This window comes from Belonocnema kinseyi, chromosome 2 (assembly GCF_010883055.1).
Source record: "Belonocnema kinseyi isolate 2016_QV_RU_SX_M_011 chromosome 2, B_treatae_v1, whole genome shotgun sequence".
NCBI lineage: Eukaryota > Metazoa > Arthropoda > Insecta > Hymenoptera > Cynipidae > Belonocnema > Belonocnema kinseyi.
The window spans coordinates 53,792,472-53,813,437 of record NC_046658.1 but is presented as its reverse complement, the minus strand read 5'-3'; the positions used below and the strand labels follow the sequence as shown (position 1 = coordinate 53,813,437).

Sequence of the window (20,966 nt, the reverse complement as noted above, 5' to 3'; positions counted from 1 at the left end):
CAAAATATACAAGAATGTTTTATCATTAACAAAGATTAGCTTTTATGGCAGTCAAAATGACCCTTTTTTATGACAGGTATACACTCGAAGTTATAAACCGTTCGTGCTGGAGTCATAAAAATGCGACTCAAGAGATAAGTTTATGTCTTCAAGACATACGAACTTGTCTCCAAGACAATAATTATATCTGAAACATTGTTTCAAAATAATTTGTGATGAATTCAAAACGCAGTAAATTGAATTATTGATTCAGATCTCTCAAGCGATGATTTTTCGTATTAATTTTCCTTTCATATACTCTATCCATTAAATTATCGTGCATAAAAGTGTGGTTGAAATTACGTTAACGACCGATCGAAGTCCAGGCGTATAGTAGATTCTCGTTAGCAGTTAAATGATAATTAACGAAATATTTCCCAATATTCACTTTCATAATTGAAATTGTAATTACGAGAATAATTTTCTTTCACATTTTAATAAAATTTCATATTTTAATTGCATACTTTAATTACTCATATATATTCAAAGTGTCTAGGCTTGTAGAGTATATTTGTGATATGCTCATCTAATCTCGGTGAACCTAGCACATATTTCCAGTTTTCACAGTAGGTTTGTCCAAATATTCGACTCTTGATATTTCCCAATTTGTTACTTTTCCGGAAAAATTAGATACTTTCTTCCAAATTCGTCAACATTAACCCATGCACCTGGGCTTTTGAAATTAGTATGGGGTTTTAATCAGAAAAAGTTCTTTTTAAAAAAATGTAAAAAATAAGTAGTTGCAAAAATCAAATAGCACATTCATTTTACCAATAATTAGTTTTTTTGAAACGCTTTTGTCGCTTTTCAATAAAACTTGGTATAATGGTATTTATAGGGTCGCTGATTTCGAATTTGTTGTAAAAACTTGCAAATTCAAAATGGCGAATCCAATACGGTATAGAAAATAGTTTAATTTTTACATAATTGTGGAATAATGAAATTAAAGAAAAAAATTAATTTTGGATTTTTTCAGAAGAAGTATAAAAATTATAGATGAAAATAGATGTAATGCCTTTTTCTCACGTTTCATATTGTGTTCGAAGTATGCTTTTTAAAACTAATGAAATATGATTTGATGCATCGAAACAGCATATTTTCTTAATATTTTTAGTTTGTCGAAATACCTGTTGTTAATTATAATCATACTGTTATAATAATATTTAGACTAAAATAATTTTTAGAATGCAGTTTTTCGAGGATTTAACGTGTCTGAATAAAATTAAAAAGGACATAAGGGATCGTTTCATAAAGTTACATGAAACAATTTTAAAATTATTATCTTGAGATTTCTAATGTTACTACTTCTATGTATGTATGCTACTAATATCTTTATATAGAGCGAAAGGTGAGCATTTTATAAAATGTCTTAAAAACTATTTTCGAGTTAAATTTGTATATGCATTATATATTTTGATAAAAGATTTTAAGAAAAAATTCGTTTAATGGTATTTCGGATTTTTGTTCTCGATTTTAAGAATGATTTGAAAAAAATGCAATCTCTTTTATGGTTAAAGGAACGATTCAAGGAGGAGGGGTCAAATACAAAAAATTCAAAGTCTAATTTTTAAAGACATAAATTTGTACCACTTTAGTAGACACATCCATTTCTATTTCAAGTAAAATAAAACGAAGATCCAAGGATATTAATTATGTAAAAAATGGTATTTTCGGCATTCAATCGGATTATTTTATTTAACTCATTGTGATAAAATAAAATGACAAAACATTAAATCCCGGAATACATAGTATTCGTGCTTTATGAAGGGCGTTAGAAAGGTTTAAATTATTTCTGCCGCTGTAGAGCACCCCTGGGTCTCGTTTACGACTTACATGATGATGGTAAATGGTAGGTGTTTTTGCTGCATTCCCTGTATAACATGGAATTGGTGTTACCTATCAGGAAATATATGGGTCGCCGAAAAGTTTCGTCCCTGGTAATAAATCATTTTAATACTTTCGAGATATCTGACGTTTACAACATTTGTTCACACGTTTTGCGCTCTTTTATGATCAATTCACAACAGAAATATTTCATTTTTGCTTGTAAGTATCGCCTCAGTGATACGCAGTTTTTATGAAATACATTTTTACTGCTCGTTCAAATCCTGCTTTATTCTACATTGGGTATTACATTTTGCTATTCCAGTTGAACATATTTAGTTCCGAAATAAAATATTTAATTTAAGACTATAAACATTCAAGGTTCGAAAGTTAAATCTGTTTTCGAATCGACTATATGAATATTAATATTTGTTAAAAACTGGAGTATGGTAGCTACTTTAAGCGATTTTATGAAAGGGGGAATTTTCAATAAATACAATGTGACGCAATAAATTCTGTAATATTTATCGATCGAGCGAGTCTATGTACTTCAATATTCATAGATTTCATGATTGATAGATAAAAGTTCACGAGTTCTGCGTCTAAATGTCGTGTCGTTTTATTTTATGAACGAGCGGTCTGCAATGATTAAGAAACAGTGAGTATGATACAATAATTAAATGATAAGTTTTCACATAATTCCTAATTGATACAAATTTAAACTACAGAAAACAATATAGTTTCATAATATAGAGTAAAATGCTTCAACTTAGGCAAAATAGCAGTTTCGAAAACGAGAAATGATAATTTTGATCTCACAGTAAATCTCCAAGATATTATTCATCTGAAGTTGGATAAAAACGATGTAAACAATTAAAATCTATCATTATCCAAAGACAGATAATTTTTATCACGAGGTGGATAAAAATTATTTGTCCTCGGATACTCGTATTTTTCAATTGTTTGCCGCGTTTTTATCCAACTTCAGATACATAATATCTCGGGGATTTACTGTGCTATTCTTTCTAAAAAAAGCAATGATTAAACAAATTCAAAAAATCTTCCCGCCGCGCGGGCACATTGTCACCGCGCTCAATGAGTGCGGCTTACTTAGCTCGTAACTTTTAGTGCGCCTAGGGCGAGCGTCTCATGGATCTCGCGTTTCGCGCTCGGACGTATTTACGCTCTGCACTTCGCGCTAGGATACTTATTCTTTGCACTTGGAATTCTTGAATGAAACTTGATCAAAAAGATCTCTTCTAGATCCCAGTGTTTATATGCGTCTTTATATTTTGATTTTTCTACGTAATTAAATGTGTATAATTAAAGATTAAGTTATTCAAAGCTCGGTAGGTTTTGATATATACATTCTCATCGGGATACTCGTGCTACGCGCTAGATTTTTGACAGACATTTGTAAATGTATATTTATGTTCTAAATTAACTCAGAGTAAATAAAAACCTACAGTCCTTTCTATAGACATTTTCCTCTATCTCGTGTTTTTATGCTAAAAATATGATTCTTCTTATCACATTATTTTTTATAGATCAAACAAAACATCCCAAAAGTCTTCTTCTAGATTTTTTTACGAAATCTTGTAGAAATTAATTAACGCTCAAAATCCTAAAAAAAATTACGGGTCCTATTGAAGAATGGTTCACAAAAATTTTATAGGATCTTTCAACAGCTATAATTTATCTGCAAGATTTTTTTGCATTTTGCATCGTATGTTTCAAAATTTGATGTTGTTGCGTCAAATTTCGGACAACGCTAATACCTTCTGAATCATAAATAACGGGAATTTAATAAATGATATCAATTTTGTATCTCTTTTTTGGGTGAACAAATTTTGTTTATCTGTTTTCGTAACTTTTTCCATTTTTCCATAAATTTTTTATTTAAATTTTTAATGTCATTTTCATCTAAAATCAAATCTACGCGTGCTGTCAAAAAGTGATTTAAGCAAAATTTGTACATGTGTTTTAGGTGCACAATTTTTGGAAATTTCGATTTTTCAACAAAATCCAGAAGTTGGTATGATAATCTTGTAGAGCTTCCAGAAAGCAACATTTTTCTATTCTAGACTTTTTTTTATATCGTGCGTTGTTTGGCTTAAAATTTTGGGTTTCGATTGGTTTTTAATATTTTATAAATTCTATAGCTCTGATAATTTTCTTTTTATCGAAAAAAGGCATTAGGATAAATTGTTTGACTTCCAGATTACTATGAACGGCCGTACATAAAAAATTTTTATCTGAAAAAAATGGTCCTCAACATTTTGAAAATTATCTAACTTTTTTAATTGTTATCCATAGCGGTTGGTTAAAGAAATCGTCCTTTCTTTGATGACCTATAAAAGGTTGGCCAAAACTCGATTTGATCTGTCTCGGAGAGACATACAGGCGCCATCGCCAAAACTTGATTTACGGATTCAGGGGGACTCAAAACGTGGGGATCCGATGAAAAATTGTGAGGTTAAATTTCGGTAAATTCTAATCCTTTCTCAATCATAAATGATACGCCCAGAGCAAAAGCGAACTAAAAAAACGCGCGCAAAAGCGAAGTAAAAACACGTCAGAGCAAAAACGACCTAAGAATTGGTGAGAGATAAAACAAGACAAGAATGAAGGGAGAACCCCCACTTTTCTGCTGCGAAGACCAGCCTCGTGTAAAGTCAAAAATGCGCGAACACGAATCCGAACTCGCCCGACTTCATGAATGACGATCTAATCAGCTGCTCCTCAAATTTATTCTGGTTTTAAAACCCAGGGTTAACACAGAATCATTAGATTTGTTGCGAAGAGGAAAAGATAATTTACTGTATGTAAATATATATATATGAGAAAAGATTGTAGGGCCTAAAATAACTATAAATACATTTTTTAATTGAAAATTTTAGTTTATTCTTAAGTTTCCATTTGGAAAAACTAATTTTCAACCCGAAAAAATAAGAATTTTCAACCCGATATGAATTTATAAATAAAATAGATGAATCTTCAAACAAGAAGAATAATTTTCTACCTGAGAAGATGAATTTTTAACGAAAAATATAATTTTTCGAAAATAAATCTTTCCAATAAAATTGTTTGGATAAAAAATGGAACTTTTAACAAAATAGTTCAATTTTCAAACAAAGAAATTAACTTTCAAGTAAAGAACTTTAATTTTCAATAAAAAATGGGGCAGTTAAATTTTAAGTTCAAAAAATGAATTTTGAATACTGAAAAAAATCGAATTTAACACAAAAAAGGGAAGTTTTCCAACAATAGAAAAAATCATTATTACCCACAAAAAAACAAAGTTTCAACAAAATATTTAAATTTTGAAGCAAAAAAATTAATTTGAAAACATAATTCAATGTTCAAACCAATAATTTTCTAGCAAAAACCTAAATTCATAAATTAAAAAATCAAGCTCGTAACAATGAAAAAACGAATTTTGAACAAAATAGATCAATTTTCAACGAAAAATGGAAACATTTTCCATGAAAAAATAAATCAATTTTCAACTAGAGAAGATAAATTCTTAACAAAAAATTATACAATTAAATTCTCAGTTAATTTTTTTTCAGCCCAAAAACAATACAACTCTCAAGAAAATAGATGAATTATCAATTAATTAATTAATTTCTAAAATCAACAGATGGATTTTCAAACAAGAATAATAATTTGTTAACAAAAAAAAGGAATTTTCAACTGAAAATGGTAATTTCTAAAAACAAAAATGTCAACAAAATTGTTCAATTTTCAACTTTAAAAATGAATATTTAATCTAAAAAAACAAGTATTTAAACAAAAATGAAAGTTACACTTTCAGGTAGAAACTTTAATTTTCGACAAAATTGTTTAATTTTTAAAGAAAGAAATGCATTTTCAACCGAAAAAATAAATTCTAGCCCAAAAATGAAATGGTTAAATTTTTAATTTAATAAATCAATTTTGAACAGCAGCAAAAACAATCGAATTCACATCAAAATAGTTAAAATTTTAAACACAGATGTAAATGCACAAACTAAAAAAGATACATTTTCAAACAAAACTGGAATAGTTAGGTTTTCAGTAAAAATATTACTATTAAGAGAAAAAAAAGTTATAACAAAATATTAATATCTTTAAGAAGAACTAAATTAATTTTCAACGAAAGAATGGAATTTACAATCCAAGAACTAAATTTTTAACAAAAAAGATACATTTTAAAACGAAAAGAATAATTTCCTATCAATCGAGACGATTTTCTAACTATATATTTGAATTTCCAACTAAAAATGATACATTTTTATCGAAAAATGGAACAGTTAAATTTTTCTTTCAAAAAATAAATTTTCAACCAAAAAGGATTTCTAAGTCCAAAAAGAAAAAGATATCAACTTTCAAAAAAATTTGTATGTCAGAATGAAGCACTTTAACGGAACAGTTACATTTTTTTTGCAGAACTGTTGAATATTCAAACCAAATATATGAATTTCTAACAGGAAAATTCATTTGAAACCAAATAAAAAAATTTTTAACACAAAAAGATGAAACCTTAATAAAAAAATATAATATTAGAAGTTTTAAACTAAAAAGGACTGTATTCAATAAGAATGAGTTAGACTTTCTTATTTGTTCCTATTAATAATTGATTTTTTTTTACAATTTATCTGTTTTACGTTGAAATTTTTTTTGTTAGTAGAAAATTAGTCTTCTTGTTTGAAAATTCATCTATTTTGGTAAAAAATTAATTCTTTTGGTTAATCATTTAACTCCTTTATTGAAAGTTCGATTCTTTTTTGGTTGGAAAAAAAATTTTGAACTTAAATTTCAACTGTATCATTTTTTATTAAAAATGTATCTTGTCTAGTTAGATTTATATATTTTTGGTTAAAGATTGAACTATTGTATTAATTTTTTTTTGCTTGAAAATTGACTATTTTCAGTTAAAAATCAGTTTCTATTTTCCTGAGCAAAATTTTTGTTGTTGTACATTTAGTTTTTAAACTCATAATGTAACCATTTTTCATTGAAAATTTACATATTTTGTTTAAAATTTGTTTATGTTGTTTTTTAAAAGTTTGAATTTCTGTTTGAGGTAAAAAGTTATTGATTTAAAAATTAAATTATTTGTTTTCAAATTCAGTTTTTTGCTTGTAAATTAAAATATTTTGTTGAAAAGTTTCTTTTTTCGTGGTCAAGAATTATTTTTAACTGAAAATGTAACTATGTACTTGAAAATTCATGTATTTTGTTAAAAAATCATCTTTTTTTGGAAAGATATTAGTCTTTTTAGTCGTTATTTCATTCCTTTGTTTGAAAATTTCACTATTTTGTTAAGCATCAATTTTTTATCCGAAAATTTAACTAGTTCTTTTTTTATTGGTTAAAAACTAATATTATACTAAAACTATGACTAAGATATGCGAGCTCGGGCTCATGTTCGCGCATTTTCGGCTTTACACGAGGCTGTTCTTCGCAGCAGCAAAGTGGGGGGAACCTTCTCCCTTCATTCTTGTGTCGTTTTACCTCTCGCCAATTCTTAGGTCGTTTTTGCTCTCGCGTGTTTGTGCTTCGCTTTTGCGCACTTTTTTCCAGTTTGCTTTTGCTGTGAGCCTGTCAAATGATTAAAAATTAAATAATTAAGAATAGGACTTAACATTTAAAACGAAAATGATATTAAAATACCATTTTTGTGATTTGGCTTTAATAATTATTCTTATTCTACTTCTGTCTATATGTATGGTGGATACCATATATTGCTACATATTCACTGCTTTACCTTTTACTCCTAATATTTCTCATTCATTTAATTTATCGTGTGATTTATCAATATCAAAATTAAAAAATATTTTACGTCCCGAAACGAAGAAGACTATCATAAAATAAACTAATATTCTCTAACTTTATTGTAATTTACTTTGTAAACATAAATAAGTAAATAAACACATAAAGTGTAATATGCTATTTCTTCTATTAGGATGTTTAGCTGTTTAATTAAAACTTTATAAAAAGATGGAATTGTTTCGGTTATATGCGTAATGAAATTTCAACCCTTGTATTTTTCACGAATTAGACTCTAATCTATACATATCATCAAATACGAAGAAGAAATTGGCTGCATGTCAATCGCAAATAGGTATGAATTTTCGAAATATCTGAAAGTTCTTTAAAATACTCGAGAACTTAAAAGCCATTTTTATACATTAAAATGGGCTAAATGATTGCAAATGCATAGGGTGCCTATTATAAAGATTAAAAATGATTTTCGTTAATAATTACACTTTCAGTAAAACTATTGATAATAGAAGTGTCTGGGAACATCAATAATATTTGGCTCACTTTCACCAAATTTCGGCGAATTACGAAAGAGCAACTAAAAAGGCACAAAGAAATAATAAGAAGTGTTTGACAAGGAGCGGTGGAACCACGCAAAAGGTGCCTTTCTTCGCGAACGGTCGTGGCTCGGAGGACTTTCCGTTATTATTATTATTATTCTGGGTTGAGTCCGTAACAGCCCCTGATGCTTGAGTGATGCCGTTGCGTCCCCTTATAAGCCTTAAGCGTGGCTTGATAGCCCTCTCCATAGGGAGAGGACCACATCCACGCTGTTGGCTCATATTTCATACACTTTGATGAAGTAGCTGTCTGTGAGCATTACACGTTTCTCCGCAATCGCAGGGCAGTGAAAAAGGATATGAGTAGAAGTCTCATTATCGTTCCCGCACAGAGGACACAGGAGGGCTTCTTCAATCTCTGTCTTATGTCTGTGATACCGGAGGTTTCCGTGTCACATAAACATTTCTCTTAGGACCTTGACTTCATTCCTTCCGAGCTTGAGTAATTCTTTCGCGCGGCAAGAGTTTAGCTTTGAGCCCAAGAGTGTTTTAGCCTGCCTACAGCCAGAAACCAAACCCCACTCATGCTGACGTTCGTCGAACAGCCAACTGTTAATATCTTTAGAGAGTAACCTACTGGAAATGCCTACAGCTGGCTCGGGTGCAGTGAAATTTTCTTTTGCTGCTAGCTTTGTTAGCCTGTCCGATATCTCATTGCCCTTGATGCCGCTGTGTCCAGAAATCCAAAGCAGAGTGACTCAGTTTACTGTCGCTAGTTTATTCACTGCCGCGAAGCACTCCCATACTAGTAGCGACGTGGTCGTTGTTCCATTCAGGACCATTATAGAAACCCTTCTGTCTAAGCAGATACGAATATTTCTTTTATTGCCATACTCCTTTGACTTACAGGCGCACTAGAACATGTCCATAATCTCAGATTTTATAACTGTGCAGTAAGACTCCATCGCAATTGCGAAGCCTAATCCATTCCTTCTACGATATACACCTGCTCCTGTGTTCTTTTTGTTCCTGGAGCCATCAGTAAACCAGTTGTCTCAATCACTGGGATGTGTGTCTCGCCGTTAACCCATTTCTCTTTCGTGGATAGGCTAACTCGATACTTCTTTTTGAAGAGGTGGCGATGAATTGAAAAGTCCCCTGGTAGGTCCGTCCACTCAGCGCCGCCACCTACGAAAACTCACTAAAAATGATTATAATGCGATAAACAATGAGTGGAGATTTTTTTGCTTTCTTTTGCTCTATGATGACATATATTACATTTCCCAGAAAACTACCCCTAAGCCTTACACAACTACCCCCGGGATCAAAAAAGTTTTCAAAATATGAAAACTACCTTCAACAATGTAAACATGATTTAGGGCTTCAAATTAATTACATGACACTTGAAAATTCCGCCCTCTTTATAATTTCCCCAAAACTACCCTTCCATGTGAACGTATGCAGCAGAACATTTATATGTATGAATAAAGCATTAAAAATAATAAAACTTAGAAAACACTGTTAGTTGATATTTTTTTGCTCTTTTTTTCTCTCTGAAAATATATAATAAGCTCCCGAAAAACTACCCCTAAGACATACATACCCTCCCCTCTGCATCAAAAACGCTTTGCATGTTGTAAAACCACCTTGATCAATGTAAAAATGATTAAGAACTCAAAATTAATTACATGGCACTTTAAAATTTCCCACTTTTTATAATTTTCCTGAAAAACTACTCTTCCACGTTAACGTATGCAGCAGCATATTTATATTTGTGAAAAAAGCATGGAAAACAATCAAACTTAGAAGAAACTGTTAGTTTATATTTTTTCTCCTTTTTTTCTCTTTGATAATATATAATATGTTACCCTAAAACTACCCCTAAGTCATGCGTACCCTCCCCTCGGCATCAAAAACGTTTTGCATGTTGTAAAACCACCTTGAACAATGTAAAAATGATTTAGAACTCCAAATTAATTACATGGTACTTAGAAATTTCCCTTCCATTATAATTTTCTCAAAACTACCCTTACACGTGAACTATGCAGCAGAACATTTATACGTATGAAAAAAGCATTAGAAATAATTAAACTTAGAAGAAACTGTTAGTTGGTATTTTTTGCTCTTTTTTTGCTCTGCGATTATATATAATGCGTTTCCCAAAAACTGCCCCTAAGTGGAAGAAGATTTTTTCGGAGAAATTATAAAAAGGGGGAAATTCTCAAGTGACATGCAATTAATTTGGTGTTCTAAATAATTTTCACATTCTTCAAGGTGGTTTTCCAACTTTTAAAACGTTTCTGATGGCGAGGGGAGGTTATGTATGACTTAGGGGTAGTTTTTGTGTAACGTATTATACATTACCGAAAAGCAAAAAAAGAGCAAAAAAATATCGACTAACAGTGTTTTCTACGTTTTATTATTTTGTATGCTTTTTTCATACATATATATGTTCCGCTGCATAGTTTAACTTGGAAGGATAGTTTCGGGGGAAATTATAATAATAGAGAAATCTGCAAGTTTCATGTTATTAATTTTGAGTCCTAAATAATTTATATATACTTTTCAAGGTGGTTTTTTAACTTTTAAACGGTTTTTGATTACGAGGGGTGAGTCAGTATGACTTAGGAGTAGTTTTTCGAGAGCGTATTATATATTATCAGAGAGCCAAAAAAGAGCAAACAAATATCAACTAACAGTGTTTTCTAAGTTGTATTATTTTTTATTCTTTTTTCATACATATAAATGTGCTACTGCATACCTTCACGTGGAAGGGTAGTTTTTCAGAAAAATTATAAAGAGAGGGAAATTGTAAAGTGTCATGTAATTAATTTGGAGTTCTAAATCATTTTTCCATTCTTCAAGGTGGTTTTCCAACTTTTGAAACGTTTTTGATGACGAGGGGAGGTTATGTATGACTTAGGGGTAGTTTTTGTGTAACGTATTATACGTTATCGAAAAGCAAAAAAAGAGCAAAAAAATATCGACTAACAGTGTTTTCTAAGTTTTATTATTTTGTATGCTTTTTTCATACATATAAATGTTCTGCTGCATACGTTCACGTGGAAGGGTAGTTTTGGGGAAATTATAAAGAGGACGAAATTTTCAAGTGTCATGTAATCAATTTGAAGCCCTAAATCATGTTTACATTGTTCAAGATAGTTTTCCCATTTTGAAAACTTTTTTGATCCCGGAGGTAGTTGTGTAAGACTTATGGGTAGTTTTTTGAGAAACGTAATATACGTCATCATAGAGCAAAAAAAAGCAAAAAAATCTCCACTCATTGTTTATCGCATTATAATCATTTTTAGTGAGTTTTCGTAGGTGGCGGCGCTGAGTGGACGTCCTCCTAGCGCCGCTACCCTTTTCTCAGAAGTTTAAAGAGCAAAAGAATTTTTTTTAGCATAAAATTAGCAAAAAAATATGGCGTATTCCATTTTATAATTTGCCTTGGTGGCAGCGCTGAGCGGACGGACCTTCCCCTGATCTTTTTCAGCCGAGACTTCACAGTGAACAGTTCAACCCTGCATTAACAGACCACCGCTGCATCAGTGTGTTTCCCCAGCCTTTTAGACTCTTGAAGGTCGACAATTACTTTCATTAGTGGATTTAATGGCTTCCGTTAAAATCTCGGCCGCCATGTCCAGGGTATCTACGTCTCTGATTGACCTGGACACCCCTAAAAGTGCACTTCTTAGTTTCGTGGAGAACTGACCCCAATTCGTATTTCTTTGATTTCTAGCCTATTTAGGGCCGGCGGGTACAGTGGATTCCAACTCGAACTCTATCTGTGAGTGATCTGAGAAAGTGAGTTCATCTGATACTCTACACTTTTTGATGCTATCTCTGAAACTACCGGCACAGAGAGTGATGTCAATAACTTTCTATCTGACCGAGTTACGAAACGTCGGGGTGTTCCTCGTATTCAGAATATCTAAATCAGTGCTAATCAGGTATTCCAACCGGTCGTTATCTCTTGATTTGGTGTCCGTGTTACCCCGCAAAGTATGGTGGGAGTTAGCATCGCAATCCCCAGCAGAAGAGAAAGACCCCTTACCTTGCAATATCCTACCAGAGTACGTAGCTGCACTGGTAGATTGGTATCGCTCTCATATGGAAAGTAAGCCGATCCCATGACTAGCCCTTTCTATTTCATTAAGATTCGTGACTATCACCAACAGGTCTCTAGAACATAACTTAAGCAGCGGGACGATGTTGACTCCCTTCGACAGTATGCAAGCTCTTGGATTGGCCGCCTTGATGTCTCTGTAACAAAAACCCCCCTGCAAAACTGCAGAGGCACCTTTGCTGTGATGCAAGTTGATTTGGATAATGGTTAGACCGTGAGCAGCCATTTAAGTCTGATCCCGATCTTCCTGTACACCGACAGGCTCCTCCTGCATTGGCTGGCAACCTTAAAGTTGACCTGTCCAAAGTGGTTAGACTTAGGAATTTGCACAACTAGGAGATTTTTGGTTCCTCCTCTCGCTGTGTCCTCTTCTTGAGGCCTATCAAGCCTGAGGATGGAGGAGCACCACATACGGGTCTTTCAGTTTACCTGGGAACCACGCCGTGAAACCACTCAACTATACCCACCTTAAGAGATGTGCCTTCCCAAGGCCTTGTCTCGACCACAACCTTGTATAGCCAAGCTTAAGCCGCCATTGATCTGGGGAAACTTTTTTAATAGCCCTCCAGGTAACCTCCCTGAAGAGTTCCATTCTGCTCTGTAGATAGCAGTGAGTCCGGGTAGCTCGTATCCGTCACCACCATCACCAGGTTTGCTTTCTGAGCCCCTTCCTCGATTCTGAGCTTCAGTGCTGGTTATCGATATTATGGTCGCCGATGTTCCAGGCTGCTCCACTAGCCTACTGCGCTTGCCTCTTCAGTCTCCTTTTCAGAGAACCATTGATGCGTTTTTTCTTATTCTGGGACTGATTGGTCGCTTCTGTTTCAATAACCTTACTCAGAGGGAAGAGCTGAGGGCACAACTGCTGGAGAAAAGGGTTATGTTAGACCCGTTATGACTCAACCCCTTTCCACTCTCTGCCACATCCCTTTCTCCTTCTTCTTTTTTGTTTTTTACGTGATCTATTTTAGCTCCCATGAGTAGCTGGGGAAATGAAAGGTTCCCCCCTGAAGAGCTTCACATGCAAGGGTAAGACTAATTACTCGTGGAGGTCGTCCGGTGTCCCCAAGAGGACGTGAGAATACCTTCGTAACCCCTAGGTTTCAAAGTACCACTGGCACGATCGCTCTACGCCCATGACTTAAGGAGGTGGTCGCATGTTTCTTGTTCGCTGCGCGGGCCGCAGGTCATTCCTGTGCCGATTCCATCCAGGAGAGCCCATTTATAGGGATCCTATTCAACCACCCAGGAGAGCCCGTCAATGGGTGTCTTATCGTTATCCATACATATGCAGGTCGAGGTCCGTTTGGCCCCTTCGTCCCATACGCTTAAGCCTCCCCATCAACTACAAGTCTTAAAGCCTCAAGGGAAGGGACTTCCCGTTATATGTCGGAATTTTTTCGATGCACGTTCACCCAGCTTTTGGTAGTTGAGTCCCACTTTAAGGGATAGGCCCTCCCTATCATTGGAGCTGTTAGCATCCTAAGCCTGAAAAACCGGTTGAGGTGGACTTGTCTTAAGACGAGAAGTTTAAGTATTGAGAAATAACCAAAATTTGCATAAAGAAAGGTATATTAATAATTTAGGATTTTAATATTTTACAGGGTCAACATTACAAACGTTTTGGTATTCTGAATTTTTTGTCCATTATACTCCGACCTCTACAAACTATAGACCCCACGCCACGGGCAGGGCCTGCGATATCTAGGAATCAGGTAGTTAGGCTGGGGCCAAACAGTTGACGCCTGCTAAGGATTAAAATTTTACGACGGATAGAATTTATAATTTTGTTATAAATGATTTGCTCATTCAAAATTCGGAACCTGCCAGTCTCAAGAACTACAAGCATCCTAGGTGGGAATGTCTGTGGTGTGCTGGAGTTCACCACCGGCGCAGTACTTGGCCCAGTACTGCCCACCAGTACAAAGAGGCGGTAGTTTGTCCAGTGCTGGTTAACGGTTGTCCTAAAAAGTTCATTATATAGTATAAAATGTTGAAAAAATGACACAAGTGAACGAAATTTTTCGGAGAAAAATGTAAAAAATGTTATTTTCTAGTTATCTATACGATTCAAATAAATGCGCCTGAATAGTAACCAATCAGCGTAAAGATCTGACAGCCAGCCAACGCTGTTTCTCCTAACCGATAAAAAATGGCATCGTGTCCGTAAACGCAATAAACATCTGTGATGAATGTCATGTCAAAGATGATATAAATGTATAAAAAACAATTGGCTTATTCTAGTGATGGGTAGTTTCAAGTGTGAACATTAGAATATAGAAAAATCTTAGCTTAAAGGTCTAAAGAAGAAATCTCGAATGCTAATGAGAGTAGGACATCTGATTCTGCATGCACCGATACGGCTGAAGGGCTCTTCAATTCAGCGCAAATAATTTCAGTTTAAAGAAATAGTGTACGCTGACTTAAGAGAACACTCACGCGTGTTTACAGGTGCTGGCTCACAAATTTCATCTGCTTTGACACAGTTGGACACAATTAGAGAAAAACGCAGAAAAACGAACGCAAATCCGAAAACTACGGCGCACTTCTATTTTATACTGGACTTAATAATTCTTCAGAATATGGAAAATGGGCACTATTATCACAAATAACTATTTTTCAGCATTTTTTTCGATTTCGGGGTGACCATCGGCATTGTAGTATGCTAGTGGTTGCCAGTACTGCCCTAGTACCGGTACTCAGTATTACGTCAGTGCTAGTGGAGTTTTGACGACAGAAAAAAATGGATGACACTTTTAGATTTTCATTCATAAGAATATAATTATGGCAGTTAAGCACAATTATTAATAGATGCAAAAAAAAATAACATGGAGATAAATATTACAAACATTCCGTAAAATTTGGTGCGGGTTAGTGATGACCCTCGGAGGTCTTGAGAGCCTTTTGTTTTTGGTGTCCTTGAGTTTGGCTTGATCACGAAAAATTTCGACTTAAGACGAATTATTTTTACTCGAGTACGAATCAATTTTTAAAACAAATCTATTTTTTGAGATCTTCTTTCGCTCAACTGAGAATCGACCTCAGGTCTTCGCACTGTCGTTCGCATGCTCTAACTATTATGCTGTAAGAGAGGTCAATAGAGGAACCTTTTTTCAGAAATAAACGTAGACTTAGATCGATAGTATTTATTTTCGATTTTCACGGTCGGTGAAAGATATCTCCACTGATCTATTGTTACTATATTCTATTATAGTACAGATTACTTTTAAAATTGACCTATATAAAAAGTAATATCTTCTTCAAGACAGCTTGTATTTCTGAAAAAGGTCCCTCTGTCGATCTTTCTAGTAGCTTAAGGATTAGAGCACCCAACCTTCATTCGAAAGACCTGGATTCGATTCCCAGTGAAGCAAAGGAGATCTTCTTTTAGAAAAATATTTTAATTTTCCAATTTAATTCATAGACCATTTTCACGGTCGGTAAAAGAAATCACCACTGATCGATTGTTACTATCTCCTATGATAGTGCAGATTCCTTTAAATTTTTAATTCTACCATAGTCAAACATATTTATAGTTTCTCTATAAGGGCATTCACAAAGTTAATTGATGCATTTTAACTAACAGAATTTGTTTTCGAACACATATTCTGTTCAAATATTATATAATTTGGTTTAAAATTTCAGATCTCAGAGCGAAAGTCGAGCCCAGCAACAGCGGATTTCCACAATGTACCACGACGCCGCTTTTTGCATGGAAACCACTGCAATTCAGTCAGCCTTCGACAATGGAGTGGCGTTCTGCAGTCTCATGTAATCGAGTTTCGAGGTGTTAAGTAAAAAATGAAAAAATGAGTTCAAACTCCGAAATGACTCATCGGAGATACTTTTTTCTACTTCGAGAAAATGTTACTCGATCTATACATACAAGACGGTATCACAATCGATCAACTTCTAGATAAGACACATGTGACTCGATTTTTTACCCTGAAATTATATTCATCTTCTAGTTTTAAAACTAGAATCATATTTTTTAGTTTTTTATCCTGACTTTTATCTAATAATAGAGAATTTTAAGTAACTAGTTTTGTGGTTTTTGTTAAGACTGTTTAAACTTAATTTAATTTTTATCTATAATATTAATGGCATAGTGTCTACTTTTATAATTAGTGTTATGAGTATGTGAAGATAATTAATATCACTGTTATTGATGTATTTAAATTTGTTTTTAAATATGTAACAAATCTGAATGAATCTGAAATGAAATTGAGTAGAAGCACAAAAGAATTCCTGACTGCTTGGAAAAGATACATTTCATGAAGGAAATGTATCTATTGGATAAGTTCTTCGATTATGCCATCAAAGAATTTCCATTAAATACAATAAAAATGATACGCACATTTCCTGCTAATTGAACTGAATTTTCAGATTTTTAATTCTTGTGTAACTTATAAAATGATTATTAGTTTTTGAAAATACATTCAATCTTATAAAATAAGAGGATGAATTATTATTTCGGAGGCAAAGAATCGCTTACAGAGTTATCATTTTTGCGCAATTTTACGCAGAGAAGAGGAAAATGTAAAGAAAGTATGGAGAACACGTCATTATTAAAGTTGCCATTGCTAAAATTGTTTGCGTTACTAAAGTGTTTTAACTTTGAGAGCGAAACACTGAGAAGCAAAATTTTTTGTTCAAGCATAAATTGTATAAAATACTGGCATTTGAATAACAGTTTTCTGTTACTGGAAAAGAGAAAAATATATCTCAAACATTGTAATGAGTGAAATTATAAATAGAGCTGTGGTTGTTGTCTGTTATAGTTATCTGTTGATGCGTTAAATATTGCACATCAATAATGACGTGTAAAAAGACTGAAACAAAAATCACGGAAAAACAAAATCTTGGCTCTGTGGACATTTGTTTTTTAATGGCATTTCAAATGTATGTGGCAATCGGCATCACAGGCATTGAAAAAATAGATTAATGATACGCACTCTAAAATTAACTTAATTAAACAATTATATAAAAGTATACTCGTACTACTAATGTATAAATGTATATTGATTTCATTTAACACCAATAAGAGGAATGCAGAAAGAATGATACATTGCTAGAAAAATGTTGAACAAAAGTTGTTGGTTGAAGAAAACAGTTTTCAGTGTGACGTTCTCGGGCCACAAGGGCCATTCTCCAATCTTAACCTGTCATGAAGTGTCAGAACGGTATTAAAAAATGAGTTTTCATCAGCTTCACGAGCAAAGTTTTTCGTGTGACAGTACCCAGAGGACATTCAACGGAGTCTCGAATATCCTATGCAAATATGATGAAAACATCTTTCGAATATTTTCTGGTTATCGAATGTCAGGAGGGCGCACACTCGATCTATCTTGCTTCATTGTCACCCTTATAGTTCATGGCGATTTTAAATATGATTTAACGTGTCGTGTTTCTCATTATAACGGTATCAACTGCTTCATGACTAGGACGCTGATTCTGTTTAACAAATTTGGAATCAATTACCTTTGTCTCTAACGTATTAAAAGATATATGTATAATTATAATAACAGCAAAGTTATATTCACACACTTACATGTCGACTCCCTAATTACAAAATGTTCTACGTCCCGTTTAGGCGATGTACAGGCCATGTCGCGTTTGTTCGCTATACAGCTCTAAGTCATGTGTATAAGCTTAGGCCTTCGAGATGTATGTAAAGCGACCGAACGCGACGGACATCCGTACGAGTCAGTACGAGCAGAGAACCACGTCGGGTTTGATTTGTTTGCAGCTCTACGTCACGTTTTTACCTGCATAGCTCCAAGTCCTGTGGATGAGCATAAGAGTACAGCATATAGCTGGGTACATAGCTGGGTACAGCTATGCAGCGACTAAACGAGACATGGTGCACTACATCGCCTAAACACTGAGTGGAGCAGTATGGAATAAAGGCGTCGATGTGACGTTACGCAGCGCAAGGAAAGGACTCCCTTTGTCAGTACACAAGAACGTCTATATAAGAACAGTTTCGGGGGTGAGTCTCACTATTCTTAAGATTGAATCAGTCTGTGGAAACGTAAACAGTGTATTGTAAACCGTTGGAAAACCATTGTTGACACTGCCACATGGCTGTGAAACTGCGTGGACCAGCAGTTCTTAGACGGAGCAAATCAGTCGATCCTATATAAGCGTTCTTGTGTATAAAGTTACATACAGAGGCACATAGTCGGATAAATTACCGATAATTTAAGCACAGGTTAAATTCTCTAGGTTGAAAAAAAGTCTCCATGGTACTTTTGAAGTTGGAACTTTGAAAACCTGCTTTTAGAGAAAAACACATTTAAAATTTACGAATGTCAGAAGCACACGTCTTAAATTTGTTCTTTGAAGATTAAATTTACCCATTTTGGATCACTTTCGGGACATAAGTTTAATGTCATGAGATAGAGTATAGATTGCAGTATGATATTCTACGGAAGCCATAAAACGGACACGTTTGACCTTTGTGCATAATAGAGCGAATATTATACGGATGTATCTCTAAATTAAGGTCACTTTTGATTGAAATAATTTTTTCAAAAGTATTTTTAATAAATGTGTTTTTTTTTAATTAAAACAATTTATTCGTGCTACAATAGTAATTTTTGAATGTATTTGAACCTACAAATATTTATTTAATGTTTTTTGAAACAATTTTTGGAAAAAATTATCAGTCCCTTTTCAGAATAAAAACAGCTTGTTAAGAATCTAAAAATATGTATTTTAAAAATGTATACCGGATTTTTAATTTAAAACTCTTCAACTTTTAAGATTTACAAATAGATATTAATTATGTCGGAATGTTTATAATATAAAATAATGTAAGTTTAAAAGATTTGTCGGATTATGCAGTACAATTTTCAATGCTCATTCTTCAATTTTGAATATTTGCAATTTGAGACTCTTTTATATTTAATATCTAAGATATTAATATATTTTTAAATATTTGATTGTAAAGATTTGAAAAGAGAATGTATTCAATTTTAAATATGTATAATTATAAAATCTTAAATTTTATCTAAATTTTCCTAATTTTCAAATTCTCCAATGTAAATCATTAAAATTACAGAGTTTTTATTGTGAAACTTAAAATTTGCATAATGTTTATTTGTAAATTTTCAAAATTAAATACTCTTCATGTTTTCAATTTGAAAAATTGGCCATTTATAGTTCTACAATCTTAAAAAGTTACGATTGAAAATTTTTTAATTTAAGGAATTATTAAATTTTCAAGATTCATATTTTAAGTATATGTAACTTTGACCTTTTTTGGAATAGTTCAATTTTGAAGATTAACAATTCAAAAGTCTTCAATTATGAATCTTTTCAATTGAAGCATCTTAAATATGTAATCTGTATAATATAAAATGATGCAATTTAAAAAATTTTTTTAATAGTTACATTTTTAAGATTTTCAATTGAAAATAACTGAATTTTTGTGATTTAAAATTAAAACTAAGGTTACATCGCAGAATAGGGGCGTCACCTCCATTTTGGTAGGAACGAAATTTTTGTTTGGCAACAAAATAGTAGAATCTTTAATTGAATAATAAATGAATGGATTTGATGAGGCAAACACTTAAAATTATTGTTACTTTTGTTGCTATGATGTCTCACATATGGGTCTGTCACGATATATCGTAATGATCATATTTGACGAGAAGTTAGAAATGGGTATTGATTTGACCAACATTATTCTTTTTACTAGTAATGGGGGTGCCTTTCCGCCCCCACAAAGCTTTGTAAATGGGTAGATTTTTGACAAAATTATTTTTTTGACCTGTCAAAGGGGTCCTTCTGACCATATGGATGTTTAAAAGCACCTAAACGGTGAATTAAATAGAATCATTCCGATATCGTGACATACCCATATTTAAGATTGCGTCGTAACAATATAAACAATAATTTTAAACTTGTGTCTGGCCAAGTCGCTTAACTTATCGTTCAATTGAAGATTTTAATAGTTTGTTGCAGAAAAATACTGTTTAATACTGTTTAATTAGGAAATTTTTACGTATTTATTGCTTGTTTAATATATATTTCGGGTGAAAAAATTTGCATGTCTCTGATCCTTTTAGTTAAATGTAATGACAAAAAAATCTAGTAAATTTGAAAATATTTTGACAAGTATTCACAACGATTACATACAGAGCACCAAAAGTGATCTTCATATAAAGAAATATACATATGATAAAAGGAAATTGACGATTGTCTTAATTGCAGATCAATAATATTTACTGTTGAAACTTAATGATTCAGTTTTCTCAAAAATTAAAATACAAAAAATTTCCTCCTAACATTGATCTAAGATAAAATAAAATTATCCTGACCAGAAATTAAAGAAGTTATTCGAGTAAAAGTGAATCGAATCATGTATTCGTAAATCCAAAAAAAAACACTGACGATCTTACTCGCGTAATTCATATACTAAAAACGAACTGAATATTCTCAACGACTTATTAAAGTGAAGAAGGCTCGACTACTGAAACTGAGTTTTTGGCCTCGGTCCACTTTGAAAACCAAAACACTAGAGTTTCCATACCACATCAGCGATAATAATCGTTACTTCCCATCGTTGAAGCGTGCGAACGTTACATTCGTATTTCATTTTCGATCAAAAAAGGTGAAACGATTTTTACTCTAAACGATCTATAACCCGACGACTTAAT

At 33.0% G+C, this 20,966-nt stretch overlaps 1 protein-coding gene across 1 annotated transcript in view; it reads left to right on the top strand.

Moving 5' to 3' along the window:
* The window catches only part of LOC117167889, a 238,819-nt gene extending 219,923 nt beyond the window's left edge, over positions 1-18,896 (top strand). Inside the window, exon 5 of the mRNA XM_033353124.1 lies at positions 15,946-18,896. Coding sequence (XP_033209015.1) covers positions 15,946-16,075 — 130 coding nt within the window. The 3' untranslated portion in view covers positions 16,076-18,896. The remainder of the gene's footprint in view (positions 1-15,945) is intronic.
* Positions 18,897-20,966: the final 2,070 nt, after the last annotated feature.